This window comes from Rana temporaria, chromosome 1 (genome assembly GCF_905171775.1).
Source record: "Rana temporaria chromosome 1, aRanTem1.1, whole genome shotgun sequence".
Classification (NCBI taxonomy): domain Eukaryota; kingdom Metazoa; phylum Chordata; class Amphibia; order Anura; family Ranidae; genus Rana; species Rana temporaria.
Window position 1 is genome coordinate 562,458,401 of NC_053489.1, and position 17,341 is coordinate 562,475,741.

Below are 17,341 nucleotides of genomic sequence, written 5' to 3' on the forward strand. Positions count from 1 at the left end.
ACATGGCTCTAGCGAGACCTCTGCCACAGGCCTAGTACTTGGATGAGCTAAATGGTTGAGCAAATCCTCCCAGTAATTAGCATTAGGGTCACCAGTTGACAGTGCTAGTGTACCTGTCAATGTTCCGGTCACCAGATCCCCGATGGTTCGTTCAAGCCCTTTTGGATAACCTGCCTCCGGGTTCTCCTCAAGCCGATCCCCCACCGAACGGCATACAGCCTGGGATCTCCTCAGTAGAGTGGGGACCCAGTAAGTCACTGGGGCCCCATGGTAGCATCATTCTCTCCAGGCCAGGAGGGCCCAGAGTCTGGAACTCCGCATAGCGCGAGACCCCAGGCCAGGTAGGCCATAGTGGTGGGGCCCGCGATGTGCGCACACCCTAAATGTGGGTGCCGCACCAGGAACCCGCGAAGAACCCAGAACAACGGTCTCCGCCACAGAAATACTGCTCCCCAGCATGCCCCGCGAGGGAAAACTCCTCTAATTGGCTGCTGAGAAAAAGCGGCTCCGCCTGGACCTCTCTGGCGCCACCTGCCGCCCAGGGATGAAACCGCATCCCTAGAACGCAGTCTGACCCATAGAACAATCCAGATTTGGCGACAGCCAAATTTAACACAATTAAGAATGAGAGCAACTTACCTCTCTCATTCTCCCACTAACTTTAGCGTAGTGCCCTTACTGAAAGTAAAGGGGACGGTACACACACTACAGTTCATTTACACGTTTTCCTATGGGACACGTTCACATCCATGATTTTTTTTTAGCTGCTGCGTATTTGGAAAGGGCAAGGACTTTTTTTGGTTCAATATACTTCAATGGAGAAGCTGCAGAAAAGCATGTAATGTGTTTTTGCGGCAATTTGTGTTTTGTAATCTGCCCAACAAATTTTTTTTTTAAGGCCATTATCCGATTAATCGAAACAATAATCGTTAGTTGCAACCCTAAAACGTACAGTCCTTTGTGCAAAAAAAGTGTGCAGCTGTGAGTCTCTGTGCAATGTGATTACAATCCAGAATACGTGCAGAAAAATCCACAGTCCTCAATCCACAATCAATCCTGAATGTGTCGGTGCTCGACTCCTAGTGACCCATTTCCCCCAGCCTCTCACCTTGACTGGCTTGTAATCAAGCCTCTCCAATCCCACAACGGCAGCAGCTCCCTGATGTGCAATATAACATATCGGGGGATCGATGGTTCTCAATATGTGGAACCCAAGGGGTTAATCCTGCGCATTGTGTAAAAAGGATGTTTGATCCTCTTAATCTTTTGCTGTCCTCAATCTATCTCCTGATAAGACATAGCCTTTGAAAGCACTCTGCACATGCTCACTGTACACAAAAAGACCTTGGGCCAGATCCACAAAGAAGTTACGCTGGAGTATCTAGTGATACGCCGCGTAACTTCTAGGTTGCTCCGGCGTATCTTTGTTTTGTATCCACAAAACAAGATATGCCTGAAGCTGGGCTAGATCCGACTGGTGTACGTCTTAGTACGCCGTCGGATCTAAGGTGCATATTTACACTGGCCGCTAGGTGGCGCTTCTGTCGATTTCCGCGTTGAGTATGCAAATTAGCTAGATACGCGAATCCACAAACGTACGTCCGGTGTTTTTTTTACGATGTTTCTGTAAGGCTTTTTCCGGCGTAAAGTTACCCCTGGTATATGAGGCGTACTCAATGTTAAGTATGGACGTCGCTCTTGCGTCGAATTTAGAAAATTTTACGTCGTTTGCGAATAAGGCTTTGCGTAGAATTACGTTCACGTCGAAAGCATTGGCTTGTTGCGGGTTAATTTGGAGCATGCGCACTGGGATACCCCCACGGACGGCACATGCGCCGTTCAGAAAAAACGTCATTTACGTCGGGTCAAGTAAAATGAACATAAAACACGCCCACATCTTTATCATTTGAATTCCGCGCCCTTACACCGGCAGATTTACGCTACGCCTCCGTAACTTTAGAGGCAAGTGCTTTGTGAATACAGCACTTGCCTCTCAAAGTTGCGGCGGCATAGCGTTACTACGATACGCTACGCCGGACTAAAATTATGATGTGCTACGTGGATCTGGCCCCTTTTCTCTAGCCCCAGTTAAGAGTTCAGGTCAGAGCAATGGTATCCAACAGTTAGTTCAATGCTGCACCTATTCACTTTCCAGTGAGTATGTTGGACTGTGGGGTGGGGGGACCATGTTGAAGAACATAGGTAGTCTGCTTTTCTGTTAAAGGGGCTACATGTCTGTTTTGGGAGATACATTTATAAAAGTTATTATTTTTCACTAAAAGTCCCTAAAATAAACTTAAAATAAATAAACAGTAGATCATGAGATAAGGGGAAATTTACACGAAAATCTCTGTTTGTAAATTTCAAGATGAGTCCCACTCCTCCTTCCTCCTTATTAGTCAGGGAGCCCCACCAATTACTTTTAACAATTAGGCTCCCAGGGGCAGAATTAAATCAGAAGTTCAGCTGTCTGTGTGTTTATTGATGGTTCTGGTATGATGTATTCCCTTATAACAACCGTTGCTTATGCACTTTTAATCATATTCTTAGTTTGATTTGTCTAAGTATGTGACATTTACTTCAGCGATTTCACTAAGACCCCTTTCACACTACAGCGGCGCTAAAACGCCAGTCGTTTTTTCTGTGCTTTTTAGCGCCACCATTTGGCCGATAGCGGGGTGGATTTACCTTTAAAAAGGTAAAAAGTCAAGTTTTGCACCCCTTTAAAGCATTGCCCATTCATTTCAATGAGCAAGGGCATTTTAGGAGTGCTATTTACAGCGCTCCCAACCCGCCCCAAAGATGCTGCTTGTAGGACTTTGTATAACGTCCCACAAGCGCACCACCCCAGTGTGAAAGTACACTGCAAAGAGTGAGAGGCAATTTTCAGGTGCTTTTTAGAGGCTATTTCTAGCGCCAAAGCGCCTGAAAACGACCTCAGTGTGAAAGAGGTCTAAAAGGAATACATTTCAGTATGTAAGAATTGTAAGCTACAATAAAACGTTTGAATTGCTTGTGCTAGACTTATTTTAAAGAAAAGGTTGAACACTCATTTAGGTCTATGGGCTCAGATGCCTCTGATGTCATCAAGATCAATGTAGAGCCCATAGCCCTGCATTGAACATATGAATGCAAAGGGACAGTATTTTGCCAAAGCATAGGGGGAGGAAAGCAGAGCACTGGCTGCCAGGGGATTGTGTAAGTAAAACTGCTTTTAGGTGCCCCCAGACCTAAATGCGCATTTAAGCATTTTTGGTTCAGAAACAGCCCCACTGAAAGGAAGGACTTTTTTCTTTCCTCAGAGATGGGCTTTAAGCCGAGAAATACTTCTCTTTTTTGAAGAAAGACCGTTTAAAAGCTTCACATGCAAAACAATACAAAACTGTAACGATATATCAATTATTTTGGTAACTTGACATACCCCATTTTCTTCTTTTCCTGCACTGGTCGTATAAGCTGTTAAAAGATGACTTCGAAAATGTTCAATTTCACTGATACTTTGATCCCAAATATCAGCAACTTGTAAACGAATCTGAGAAATTCAAATTTTAAAACTTGAGATCATTGCAGAATACCATTCTTTAATTATCAAGACATGAAAAAGGGGCTTTCATATAAATAAATCCAATGCAATGAATACTGCGCTATTAATCTAGAACTCAAAACTGCTAGTGCCACAACTGACAAAACATTATGTAACGACCCAAATAAATAAACAAGTGTTGCGCTATATAAAACATAAACAAGTGTTAACTTTGTAAGTGCAAACAAGACAATGTGAATATACTGTATATGCAAAAATTCCAAATTAATGGACACTAACAAATATCAAAGTTGTATATAAAGTGCAAAGTGCATAAAGTTGTGTTAACAAGTTCATGTAAATGTGAAAAGGAGTCCACTCTACAGATCCCAGTGGATCACTGTGGATAGCAACCCAGTGTGTCCATATGTTCACATTCAATGAAAATCACTAGTGTGTGACTATCCACCACCAAAGGAGGGTAATCACGCTTACCAGAGAACGTGGACTCAAATACCAGTGGCACTGAGTCATATAAGTTTATATAAACCTGTATCTCCAGAGAAATTATCTATCTGTATCACAACGTGGGACAGCTCCAAGATACGCACATCATATCACTATGGAGGGGACACCACTGTCTTGGTTGCCTCACACGATCCGTAAATTAATATAAAAATATATAAAGCATCTCAACAGTGTAAAACCGCAAATTAAAGTTTATTTAAAAAGTAAAGAATACTTACAACAAATACCAAGTCACAGCACTTGTCAACTTGTCCAGCATAAGTATAGTCACAGAAGTCACGTGGTACGCAATGTTCCGAATAGGACTTGACCTGAATCGTTTTGTCTACATAGACATCTTCTGAGTTAAGGGTCAACGTATTATAGTTACATAGTTAGTCAGGTTGAAAAAAGACAAAAGTCCATCCAGTGCAACCATAAAAAAATAAAAAAACCCATACACCTTCGTACAATCCCATATACCCAATTCTATACCCACAGTTGATCCAGAAGAAGGCAAAAAACCCCAGCAGAGCATGATCAATTTTGCTACAGCAGGGGAAGAAATTCCTTCCTGATCCCCCGAGAGGCAATCAGATTTTCCCTGGATCAACTTTACCTATAAATGTTAGTATATTATTAGTTATATTCTGTACATATAGGAATAAATCCAGGCCTTTCTTAAAGGAACACTAAAGGTTTGTTTTTTATTAGATCAATTGATTGCTGTAAGCTAGAGCATTTAAATATCACTTACCTCGTTTTTCCTTTTGACCTCCACAATACAGTAATCCAGGTTTGAAAATGCCATTTCCTGTCTCTCCTCTTCTTGCTTTCCACCAGCATCTGAGCTGTTTTGCATGGTGGAAAGCAGAATGTGCTCACCCCCTCCCTATGACTACAGCCCTGCATGAAGATGCTCTCTTATCCCTCACAGGCATGGAGGCTAAGCCTAATGGGAACTATAGTTCCCATTAGGCCGTGATGTAGCAAGAATGAATGCGCACCGCAAACCAGGAAGTCAGTGAGAATAATGATTCAGGAGTGCTGGAGGTGAATAAAACAGCTCGATTTCAACAGGTATCAAACTAGTTATAATGCAAAACATTACTTTTTACTTTATCAGCTACTGTCAGACTTTAATTTAAGAGGGAAATATTTTTGTCTTTACAACCCCTTTAAAGCAATCTACTGAGCTGGCCAGAACCACCTTTGAAGGGAGTCTATTCCACATTTTCACAGCTCTTACTGTGAAGAAACCTTTCCGTATTTGGAGATGAAATCTTTTTTCCTCAAGACGTAAAGAGTGCCCCCTTGACTTTTGTGTTGACCTTAACCACTTCCCGACCGCCGCATGTACATATACGTCGGCAGAATGGCACGTACAGGCACATTGGCGTACCTGTACGTCCCTGCCTAGACGTGGGTCGGGGGTCCGATCGGGACCCCCCCGCTACATGCGGTGGTCGGATTCCCGCGGGGAGCGATCCGGGACGACGGCGCGGCTATTCGTTTATAGCCGCTCCGTCGCGATCGCTCCCCGGAGCTGAAGAACGGGGAGAGCCGTATGTAAACACGGCTTCCCCGTGCTTCACTGTGGCGGCTGCATCGATCGAGTGATCCCTTTTATAGGGAGACTCGAACGATGACGTCAGACCTACAGCCACACCCCCCTACAGTTGTAAACACACACTAGGAGAACCCTAACTCCTACAGCGCCCCCTGTGGTTAACTCCCAAACTGCAACTGTCATTTTCACAATAAACAATGCAATTTAAATGCATTTTTTGCTGTGAAAATTACAATGGTCCCAAAAATGTGTCAAAATTGTCCGAAGTGTCCGCCATTATGTCGCAGTCACGAAAAAAACCGCTGATCGCCGCCATTAGTAGTAAAAAAATAAAAAAAAATAAAACTATCCCCTATTTTGTAAACGCTATAAATTATATATATTTTACCAAAAATAGGTAGAAGAATACGTATCAGCCTAAACTGAGGAAAACATTTTTTATATATGTTTTTGGGGGATATTTATTATAGAAAAAAGTAAAAAATATTGCATTTTTTTCAAAATTGTCGCTCTATTTTTGTTTATAGCGCAAAAAATAAAAACCGCAGAGGTGATCAAATACCACCAAAAGAAAGCTCTATTTGTGGGGAAAAAAAGGACGCCAATTTTGTTTGGGAGCCACGTCGCACGACTGCGCAATTGTCTGTTAAAGCGACGCAGTGCCGAATTGTAAAAACCCCTTGGGTCATTTAGCAGCATATTGGTCCGGTCCTTGAGTGGTTAAAGTGAATAACTCAACACCAAGTTCACTATATGGACCCCTTATATATTTATACATTATCTTGGTAATATCTACTGTACATGAATTTCCATTGGACTATTTATATGCAATGACCATTATTGACCCTTACCCCAAATTATGTAAACAAAACACGTTGGTTCTAATTCTATCCAGGCCATTGCCATTGCGTATCATCACATGTCTTCTGTGACTATACTTATTTTGGATGAATTGATAAGCGCAGTGACTTCATATTTGTTGTAAGTAGGGTTGTCCCGATACCACTTTTTTAGGACCGAGTACAAGTACCGATACTTTTTTTCACGTAGTCGCCGATACCGAATACCGATACTTTTTTTAAATGTGTCCCCAAATGCAGCCATGTCCCCCCACATATTGCAGCCATGTCCCCCCACATATTGCAGCCATGTCCCCCCCATATGCAGCCATGTCCCCCCAGCCATGTCCCCCACATATGCAGCCATGTCCCCCTAGCCATGTCCCCCACATATGCAGCCATGTCCCTCTAGCCATGTCCCTCTGGCAGCAATGTGCCTCTAGCAGCAATGTCCCCCATACCTTTGCCGCCGCATGGAGAAAATCACAGCATTCATTTGAATAGCTGTTTTGCCCGCGCGTATAGAAACTCCCCCTTGCTCGGGATTGGACAGATCACGATCACCCATCCAATCCCGGGCAAGGGGGAGTGTCTATACTCGCGGGAACACTACAGCTATTCAAATGAAAGCTGTGATGTTCCCGCACGGCGTTTAACCCATGCGGCTGCTTTTGATGCGGCGGTGCGATGCGGCGGCTTTCGATGCGGCGGCTTTCGATGCGGCGGCGCGATGCGGCGGCAGCGGCGGGGGGGGGAGTATTCTATTTAGGTATCGGGGGTATTTGCGCGAGTACGAGTACTCCCGCAAATACTCGGTATCAGTCCCGATACCGATACTGGTATCGGTATCGGGACAACCCTAGTTGTAAGTAGGGCCGAAACAACTAATCGATTATGAAATTAAATCGATTACAATTTTCATAATCGATTAATCGGCCAGTAACATAATGGGGTTAAAAAAACAAAAATTGGCCCTTTATAGTACAAAAAAAGCAAATCGCTACTGTAAATATTACTTTCACTGTCCCACAGTAAAAAAAAATTACAGTAGCGATTATTTGCTCTTTTTGTACTTATTTTTGTTTTTTTAACCCCATTATGTTACTAAACATCTCAGGCCGGGGTCACACCTCTGTTTTTTGGTGCTTTTTGCAGAAACACACTACAGTTAATTTACATGTTTTCCTATGGGACACGTTCACATCCATGATTTTTTTTCGACTGCTGCGTATTTGAAATGGGCAAGGACTTTTTAACGCAAAACGGTGCCATTTTGTTTTTTTCGGTTCAATATACTTCAATGGAGAAGCTGCAGAAAAGTATGTAATGTGTTTTTGCGGCAATTTGTGTTTTGCAATCTGCCCAACAACAAATTGGCCCAAATTTTTTTTTTTAAGGCTATTATCCGATTAATCGAAAAAATAATCGGCCAACTAATCGATTACGAAAATAATCGTTAGTTGCAGCCCTAGTTGTAAGTGTTCTGTACTTTTTAAATAAAAATTGTAGTTTGAGGTTTTACGCTATGTGGTGATGCTTTATATATTTTTATATGAATTCATGCATCATGTGATGCAACCAAGAGAGTGGTGTCCCCTCCATAGTGATATGGTGTGAGAGTCTTGGAGCTGTCCCACGTTGTGATACAGATGGATCATTTCTCTGGATATATGTTTATATGAATCAGTGCCGCTGGTATTTGAGTCCACATTCTCTGGTAGCATGATTACCCTCCTTTGATGGTGGATCATCACACCCTGGTGATTTTCATTGAATGTGAACATATGGTCGCTCTGGGTTTCTATCCACAGTGATCTCTAGAGTGGACTTTTTTTACATTTACTTGAACTTGATTAGTTAACACAACTTTTTGCACTTTATATACAACTTTGCACTCTGATGTTGGTCAGTGTCCATTCATTTGGACTTTTTGCATATACAGTAGGGGTACAACGGATCAAAAAAAATCACGGTTCGGATCGGATAATTTTTCGGATCAGCAAAAAAAAAAAAAAAAAAAAAAACGACAAGACAAATAAACATAAGTTTTGTCTTTTTGTTTAATAACACTTTTAAATTATTTTAATGTCCACCACTGCAATATCCACATCTACCCCACTGTAATATGATATTACAGCGGGGAGATTTGAATATTACAGTGGGGGAGATGTGGATATTACACCTAGGCCGCCACTGGGTGTACCAAGATGGCCGCCGCTCTGGAGCTAGGCCGAAGCCGCTGCCTTTCCTATGGCCAAGGCAGCATAGCTCAATCCGCGGATCTCGTGGTGTGCCGATCCGAACATGTTGACCCGTTCGGATCAATGACGATCCGTTGCACAACTAATATACAGTATATTCACATTGTCTTGTTTTCATTTACAAGGTTTGCATTTGGTATGTTTTATATAGCGCAGCACTTGTTTATTTATTTCATCATATAAATAAGCTTATTCACTCAAAATAAAAAAAAAATGTAATTACTTGCTGCCAGCCCACCGTCAAATGACGGCTGGGTGGGGTGGCTCTTGATCGTGGCCGAGCTGTGTTGCTAGGACACGGCGCGACCCCAATCTCTGTAAAGAGCCATGGCCGTGGCTCTTTTACCATGTGATCGGATGTGTCAAATCACAGCCGGTCACATGTAAACATGGAGATGCCGGTAATCGGCACTCCTCGCCTCACACTCAGAGGACATCTAGGGATGTAATCAGGGCACTGATCATACGGCAGCAGGTCAGATCTCCTGCATTAAATGTCATAGCTGTACGGCGGTCCATGCATGGGAGATAGCAGGCGCCTGCTGTATGCCAAGGGAGCGTGCTCGTAGACACATTGTCCGCTGGCGACCTGCGATCGCCGTGTACAAAGGTAGAACGAGGATCACCCCCTAGTGTCAACCCCTTCCCTAACAGATTTATACATTGATCAGTGTATTTGTATAGTAATGATCAATGTAATAATGTCACCGGTCCCCAAAAAGTGTCATTTGGGGCAGATTTGTCCACTGCAATGTCACAGTCCCGCCAAAAATCACAGATCTCCACCATTACCAGTAAAAAAAAAATCCCTAAATCTATTCCATAGTTTGTAGACGCTATAACTTTTTCACAAACCAATCAATATGCGCCTATTGCGATTTTTTTTTTATACCAAAAATATGTAGAAGAGTATATATATCCATCTAAAGTGGTGAATACATTCGTTTTTTTAGAGATATTTTTTGGGATATGTATTATAGCAGGAAGAAAAAAATAATTTTTTATTTTCAAAACTGTCACTCTTTTGTTTGTTTATAGTGTAAAATAATTTAAAACAGCAGATGTGATCAAGTACCACCAAAAAAAAAAACCTCTTATTTGTGGGGAAAAAAATACGTCAATTTTGTTTGGGTACAGCATCGCATGATCGCGCAATTGTCAGTTAAAGTGACGTAGTGCCGTATCGAAAAAAATGCCCTGGTCAGGAAGGGGGTAAATTCTTCCGGGGCTGAAGTGGTTAAAGGGTGAAAGAACTCATCTTTGAAAAGTCTCAAATAGTTGTAGAGAATCGGGCAGGATGGAGGTCTGCCCTAAATTAGATCATGACACAAAATATATACCTCCAAGTTGACAGTAGAGTTTCTGTTCAACTCCTGCAAAATTTGGAAGACGTTCTCTGTAAATAAAGAAGAAGATTAGTTAAAAAGTAAGCAAAGCCATTAACATGTAAAATATTTCAAATGCTGTTTACTACAAAGCTGAAAGTATATGAAAATGTAAGTGAAAATTTTTATATCTATATACACCTATCTAAGCCGGCAAAATTCCAGTGAGAACTACAGTGAGGGAAAAAGTATTTGATCTCCTGCTGATTTTGTACATTTGCCCACTGACAAAGAAATATTCATTCTATAATTTTAATGGTCAGTTTATTTTAACAGTAAGAGACAGAATAACAAAAATATCCAGAAAAATGCATTTCAAAAAAGTTATAAATTGATTTGCATTTTAATGAGTGAAATAAGTATTTGATCCCATATCGATCAGCAAGATTTCTGGCTCCCAGGTGTCTTCTATACAGATAACAAGCTAAGATTAGGGGCACTCTTAACTACTTAACCCCCGGACCATATTGCTGGTCAAAGACCAGAGCACTTTTTGCGATTCGGGACTGCGACGCTTTAACTGACAATTGCGCGGTCGTGCGACGTGGCTCCCAAACAAAATTGGCGTCCTTTTTTTCCCACAAATAGAGCTTTCTTTTGGTGGTATTTGATCACCTCTGCGGTTTTTATTTTTTGCGCCATAAACAAAAATAGAGCGACAATTTTGAAAAAAAATAATATTTTTTACATTTTGCTGTAATAAATATCCCCCAAAAATATATAAAAAAAATATGTTTTTCCTTAGTTTAGGCCGATACGTATTCTTCTACATATTTTTCGTTAAAAAAAATCGCAATAAGCGTTTATTGATTGGTTTGCGCAAAAGTTATAGCGTTTACAAAATAGGGGGTATTTTTATGGCATTTTTATTAATATATTTTTTTTACTAGTAATGGCGGTGATCAGCGATTTTTTTTCGTTACTGCGACATTATGGCGGACACTTCGGACACTTTTGACAAATTTTTGGGACCATTGGCATTTTTATAGCGATCAGTGCTATAAAAATGCATTGGATTACTATAAAAATGCCACTGGCAGTGAAGGGGTTAACACTAGGGGGCGGGGAAGGGGTTAAGTATGTTCCCTGGGTGTGTTCTAACTGTGGGGGGGTGGCCTCACTAGGGGAAACACTGATCTTCTGTTCATACATTGTATGAACAGAAAATCAGCATTTCCCCCGCTGACAGGACCGAGAGCTGTGTGTTTACACACACAGCTCCCGGTCCCCGCTCTGTAACGAGCGATCGCGTGTGCCCGGCGGCGATCGCGCCCGCCGGGCACACGCACCGGAGTCGGGGGCGAGCGGGGGGCGCGCGCGCGCGCCTCCGGCGGCGCGCACGCGCCCCCTAGTGGCCGCTCGAAGAGCGGACGTATAGCTACGGGCTCTCGCCCAGGAGAGCCGACCTGCCGCCGTATAATGACGGTGGCTGGTCGGCTAGTGGTTAAAGGGAGTGCTCATAATCTCAGCTTGTTACCTGTATAAAAGACACCTGTCCACATAAGCAATCAATCAATCAGATTCCAATCTCTCCGCCATGGCCAAGACCAAAGAGCTGTCCAAGGATGTCAGGGATAAGATTGTAGACCTACACAAGGCTGGGATGGGCTACAAGACTATCGCCAAGCAGCTTGGTGAGAGAGTGACAACAGTTGGTGCGATTATTCACAAATGGGAGAGACACAAAATAACTGTCGCTCTCCCTCGGTCTGGGGCTCCATGTAAGATCTCACCTCGTGGAGTTTCAATAATCATGAGAACGGTGAGGAATCAGCCCAGAACTACACAGGAGAATCTTGTCAATGATCTCAGTGCAGCTGGGACCATAGTCACCAAGAAAACAATTGGTAACACACTACGCCATGAAGAACTGAAATCCTGCAGCGCCCACAAGGTCCCCCTGCTCAAGAAAGCACATGTACAGGCCTGTCTGAAGTTTGCTAATGAACATCTGAAGGATTCAGAGGAGAACTGTACATGTGCTTTCTTGAGCAGTGTTGTGGTCAGAGGAGACCAAAATCGAGCTTTTTGGCATCAACTAAACTCACTGTTTTTGGAGGAGGAGGAGGAACGCTGCCTATGACCCCAAGAACACCATCCCCATTGTCAAACATGGAGGTGGAAACATTATGCTTTGGTGTGTTTTCCCGCATCAAAGAGACGATGGACGGCACCGTGTACAGTCAAATCTTGGATGAGAGCCTCCTTCCCTCAGCCAGGGCATTGAAAATGGGTCATGGATGGGAATTCCAGCATGACAATGACCCAAAACACACAGCCAAGGCAACAAAGGATTGGCTCAAGAAGAAGCACATTAAGGTCCTGGAGTGGCCTAGCCAGTCTCTAGACCTTAATCCCATAGAAAAGATGTGGCGGGAGCTGAAAGTTTGAGTTACTAAGCGTTGGCGCCTCAAAACCTTAAAGTGGAGTTCCACCCATAAATATAACATTACATCAGTAGTTTTAAAAAAATGTCACCAGTCTTAAGAAATTTTTTTTTTTTTTTTTTAGATGCCTTCAAAGTGTTGTTGCTAGGCAGAATAGTTAATCTTCCCACTTCCTGCACCTAGGTGCTTAAGCTTCCTAACCTACACCGCACAGACTCCTGGGAATGTAGTGGGTGTAACTTTCCAGTCTCGAAGAATCATGTGACTTGGACAGTACAGGTGCTGAAACCTGATCTGAAACCTATTACACTGCTTGTGCAGCACTGAGCATGTACGAGATCTGCAAGGCTGAAATCCAGGAAGTCATACAGTCTGGCTTCATGATGCCCACACTTAAGATGGCCCCAGTCAATTTCTATTTTATAAAGTGTCTAAATGCTGTAACAACCTAACAAAACGGACCTTAGTTTACAGACTAACTTTACTAGAATACATTAAGCTTGTGTATTACAGGGGTATTTATATATAAAAAGTGAAAAATTGTGGCCGGAACTCCGCTTTAATGACTTGGAGAGGATCTTCAAAGAGGAGTGGGACAAAATCCCTCCTGAGAGGTGGGCAAACCTGGAGGCCAACTACAAAAAATATCTGATTGCCAACAAGGATTTTGCCACCAAGTACCAAGTCATGTTTTGCGAAGGGATAAAATACTTTTTTCACTCAATAAAATGCAAATCAATTTATAACTTTTTTGAAATGCGTTTTTCTGGATTTTTTTGTTATTCTGTCTCTCACTGTTATAATAAACCTACCAATAAAATTATAGGCTGACTATTTTTGTCAGTGGGCAAATATACATCAGCAGGGGATCAAATACTTTTTCCCCTTACTGTATGATGAGCTATGCATCTGCAGCTCAGAGCACATTCTCAGTGCAGTCAGAGCCTGTGTGCAAGGATAATGTGAGTGTCTCCCGCGAGTATGCATAGGAGTCAAGTCATCCTACACCAGCCAATCAAAACTCAGCACCTGGAAGAAGCTGCCAATCACACCCCGTCACCTGTTGAGGAGAAGATGCCGGTGAGCGATCCAATGGATGTTGGAGGAGATGAGAGCATTTAGGGTGTTTAGTTCCAGAATTTCCTATTTGTGGAGATTAGTGTTGTGGGGTTTCATTTAGAGCAGTCAAAAGAAGGAATGTAGGATTCAGACTGTAACCTTGTAATAAAACTGTTGCATGATGTGTCGTGTGTAGCACAGCTTTGCCATGTGACAGAATTGATAAATTCCCCCTGTGATTGCGTAGTATCAGCGACCCTGACACCCACCATTCGCAGTGTAATGCTGGTAAGATCAGCGCTGACTTCCTATAGGGCCGCCCATTACTAGGAGAGGGCCCAGTCAGTGTTGCCAACCTACCAGATTTAAATTTACTGACACAACACCCAAAATTTACTGGCACAGCCAAGTTTTTACTGGCAGTTACAAAATTACAGTTTTGAGTGCAAATTCCAGTATTTAGGCTACAAAAAGTACAATATGCAATTAGCAATGTGATTTAAGGATATTAAGGCAAAAAGCATATTTCTTATTTTATTTTTGATATGGTAAGTGCTCAGGGACAAGACTCAGTAGGCAAATACATTAAAATGGGTGATGCACACATGAAATTAACTAAAAGGCACTTGGATGATCTCGGCCGGCTCCAGGCAGTTCCGAACTGAGCGTCACAGACATATTTTTTACTGGCAACATTTTCCTCTTACTGGCATTTACTGGCAGGAGAAAAGTGACCATTTTTTACTGGCTGCCAGTAAAAATACTGACGGTTGGCAACACTGGGCCCAGTGCATTATGTGAATGGCCTGATGGCTACAATGGGAGGCAGAGCAGATCATAGAATGGAATAATATAGAGCGTGGGGGAGGATTTCCGACAAGGGACCATCAGTCTCTGGAGTTGAACCCGACTTTCAGGGGCATTCAAAAGAGCCCTAATTTTTGGGCTGACATTCCCCTCAAAAAATGTTAACTGGTTTAATTGCTCGCTTTTATCTAGGGGATTTCAGAGTAGAGATATACTTACCTAATCCGCTGATCCTACAAGTGCAAGACCTTTCCCCGCTGTGGTGCCCCCCCCTCTAGTGGTCTTGTGAATGGACTGTTCCTGGTATCATCGTGCCCATAGACTAGCTGTGGATGTAAAGACAACAGGAACAGTCCATTGCTGGACGTAGGGGAGCGTCGTTTTCCGGAGGATCAGGTAAGTATAGCCTTACAGCTAGACAAAACAAGCAGGTAACCCATGCAGTACTGCCCCACTACATGGGAGAAAATAATGTCATGTATTTCTGCTTTTAGAACTACCTGCACCTAATTCTGGCAAGCATTTATACCAGAGTCAGCAACATTACTGACATGTGCGGAAAACTCAGGTAGTTCTTACTACAGCCCTGTTCAGGATCTGTTGCTATGGCAGCGACACATTCTTTTTTTTTTTATTCTTTTTTTCTTTTATCAAATACAAAGGATAACATCATCTACATGTAAAAAAAAACAAAAAAAACATGGGCAGTCCTATAATACCTGTTATCTTTCCCTTTATATTGTTTTCTTCCTAGGCACCCCTATGTACCACACACTAGCACATAATGACAAGCTTACCTTTCAAATGGCGCCCTTCTGTGGTGTGCTGTCACCGCTGCTTCCATCTTCCTTCTGGGTTTGCACTCTCCAGCTGTTTAATTGGTTGGGCCGTGATGACAACACTGCTGTGCATGCGCACGGGGAGTCACAACTGCAGCACTGACGTCACAATCAATGTGCCCCAAATGCAGAGCTACTGCGCATGCGCTGGTACCCAGCTCTGACAGGCATTGGCGCCCGCTCCATAGGGTAAGTGGGGGCAATTGCCCCCCATCGAGAAGGTGTTGAAGAGTGAAAACACCCCTCCGCAACTCAAGCGGTGACAGGCAGGTTAGAACAGGGAGAGAGAGGCGAGCTTCTGGCCGTGGCGTTGCAAGGGGGGGGGTGGTACTGAATGGGATGGGGGAGGGGGGTTCGGCTGTGCTTAAAGGGGGTACATCTGTGCTGAATGGAGGGGTCCATTTGTGCTGAATAGAGGGGTCTGTGCTGAATGGGGAGGTCTGTGCTGAAGGGGGAGGTTCATCTGTGCTGAAGGAGCAGGGCCGATCCGCCCTATAGGCTCACTATGCAAGGCGCTTAGGGCCCCGCAAAGCTGCGAAGGGCCCCCCAAATTACTAGAGGCCCGCCTGGTGAGAAGTCATTTTCGCCCCCTCACCCTGCTTGGGCTGCATGGGAGAAGAGGTAAGAAGTCAGCACCCCCCCCCCGCTTCTCGAGCGAAGAGAAGCGGGGGTGGGGGGGGGGGGTTGCTGACTTCTTACCTCTTCTCCCATGCAGCCCAAGCAGGGTGAGGGGGCGAAAATGACTTCTCACCAGGCGGGGCCTCTAGTAATTACCATAGTTTTAGGTGCGCTATTTGGCCGCTAGCGGACACTTAGAAAGAGTTAAATGCGACTGTGTATCGCCGCTGCCAAAGCACCACCCCCTGAAAAAATTTCAGCGCCCATGCTGACAGGTACATGGAGTGGGCACACACATCGCCACCTTGGGTGTAGAACTCTAAGGGGTGTCTGTGACCCCTTTATACAAGTGCAATGCATCATCTAATGGTCAGGGTGTTCCTGATTGTCAGCTTCCAAGCTGGAGACAATGTCCCAGTGTTCTCCCCCCATAGTAATAAGAAATGATGGGTGATGATGTCATACACTGCATTACACCAGCAGGGGGCGGTCACTGATAGTCCTGAGTACCGTACCTCTATTATCTGCTCCCGGTGCCTCCGCCATCCTCCTTTCTTCCAGTAGTCCGCTACCAACCGCTCTGACAACTCCCAACTAAGTGATGCACTTCGCCGACTGGAGGGGGAGGGGCTCGCGGAATACCACGTGTCAAGGAGCTCCGCGCTGCAGGCGGCTGTTTCTTGCGATAACATTACATAGGGCTCCGCCCCCAGTGACTGGCAGGGGCAGGAACCGCGGAATACCACGTGACGGGAAGCTGGCTGTCCCCCATGAGAGGAGCGGATGTGAGCAGAGTAAGGGGAGAGAAGTTGTATATATATTGTGTTATTTATTGTACTGTTCTTACACTTATATCTCATGGCCTGCTAGGACCATACATAGAGCCTGACTCATTCTGTGTGCTCCACACTGTGTCCCAGCCTGGAACTACTCCATAGAAATACCCCTACAGTGTCACTTCTATGGAGTTCTTTCTGGCTTAACCACTTAAGTCCCGGACCTTTAGGCAGGTAAAGGACCTTGCACTTTTTTGCGATTCGGCACTGCGTCGCTTTAACTGACAATTGCGCTGTCGTGCGAAGTGGCTCCCAAATAAAATTGGCGTCCTTTTTTCCCCACAAATAGAGCTTTCTTTTGGTGGTATTTGATCACCTCTGCGGTTTTTGTTTTTTGTGCTATAAACAAAAATAGAGCGGCAATTTTGAAAAAAAAAATCTATATTTTTTACTTTTTGCTATAATAAATATCCCCAAAAAATATATAAAAACATTTTTTTTCCTCAGTTTAGGCCGATACGTATTCTTCTACCTATTTCTGGTAAAAAAAAAATCGCAATAAGCGTTTATTGATTGGTTTGCGAAAAATTTATAGCGTTTCCAAAATAGGGGATAGTTTTATTGCATTTTTATAATTTTTTTTTTCTTTTTTACTACTAATGGCGGCGATCAGCGATTTAAAAAAATGCATTGTTTACTGTGAAAATTACTAGGGTTGTCCCGATACCGATACTAGTATCGGTATTGGGACCGATACCGAGTATTTGCGC

The 17,341-nt window shown here is 43.5% G+C and overlaps 1 protein-coding gene across 3 annotated transcripts in view; it reads right to left on the bottom strand.

The window, feature by feature from the left end:
- The window catches only part of LOC120921675, a 40,786-nt gene extending 24,246 nt beyond the window's left edge, over positions 1-16,540 (bottom strand). For 2 of the 3 annotated variants that reach the window (XR_005744928.1, XR_005744927.1), the window contains exons 1-3: positions 16,311-16,538; positions 10,041-10,096; positions 3,422-3,532 (exon numbers count right to left, since the gene is read on the bottom strand). Coding sequence is in view for 1 of the 3 variants with exons in the window: in XM_040334205.1 (XP_040190139.1) it covers positions 3,422-3,532; positions 10,041-10,096; positions 16,311-16,341 (198 nt within the window). In the remaining 2 variants the exon portion in view is untranslated. Of the gene's footprint in view, positions 1-3,421; positions 3,533-10,040; positions 10,097-16,310 lie in introns of all 3 variants that reach the window. The other variant, XM_040334205.1, reaches the window with a different exon arrangement.
- Positions 16,541-17,341: the final 801 nt, after the last annotated feature.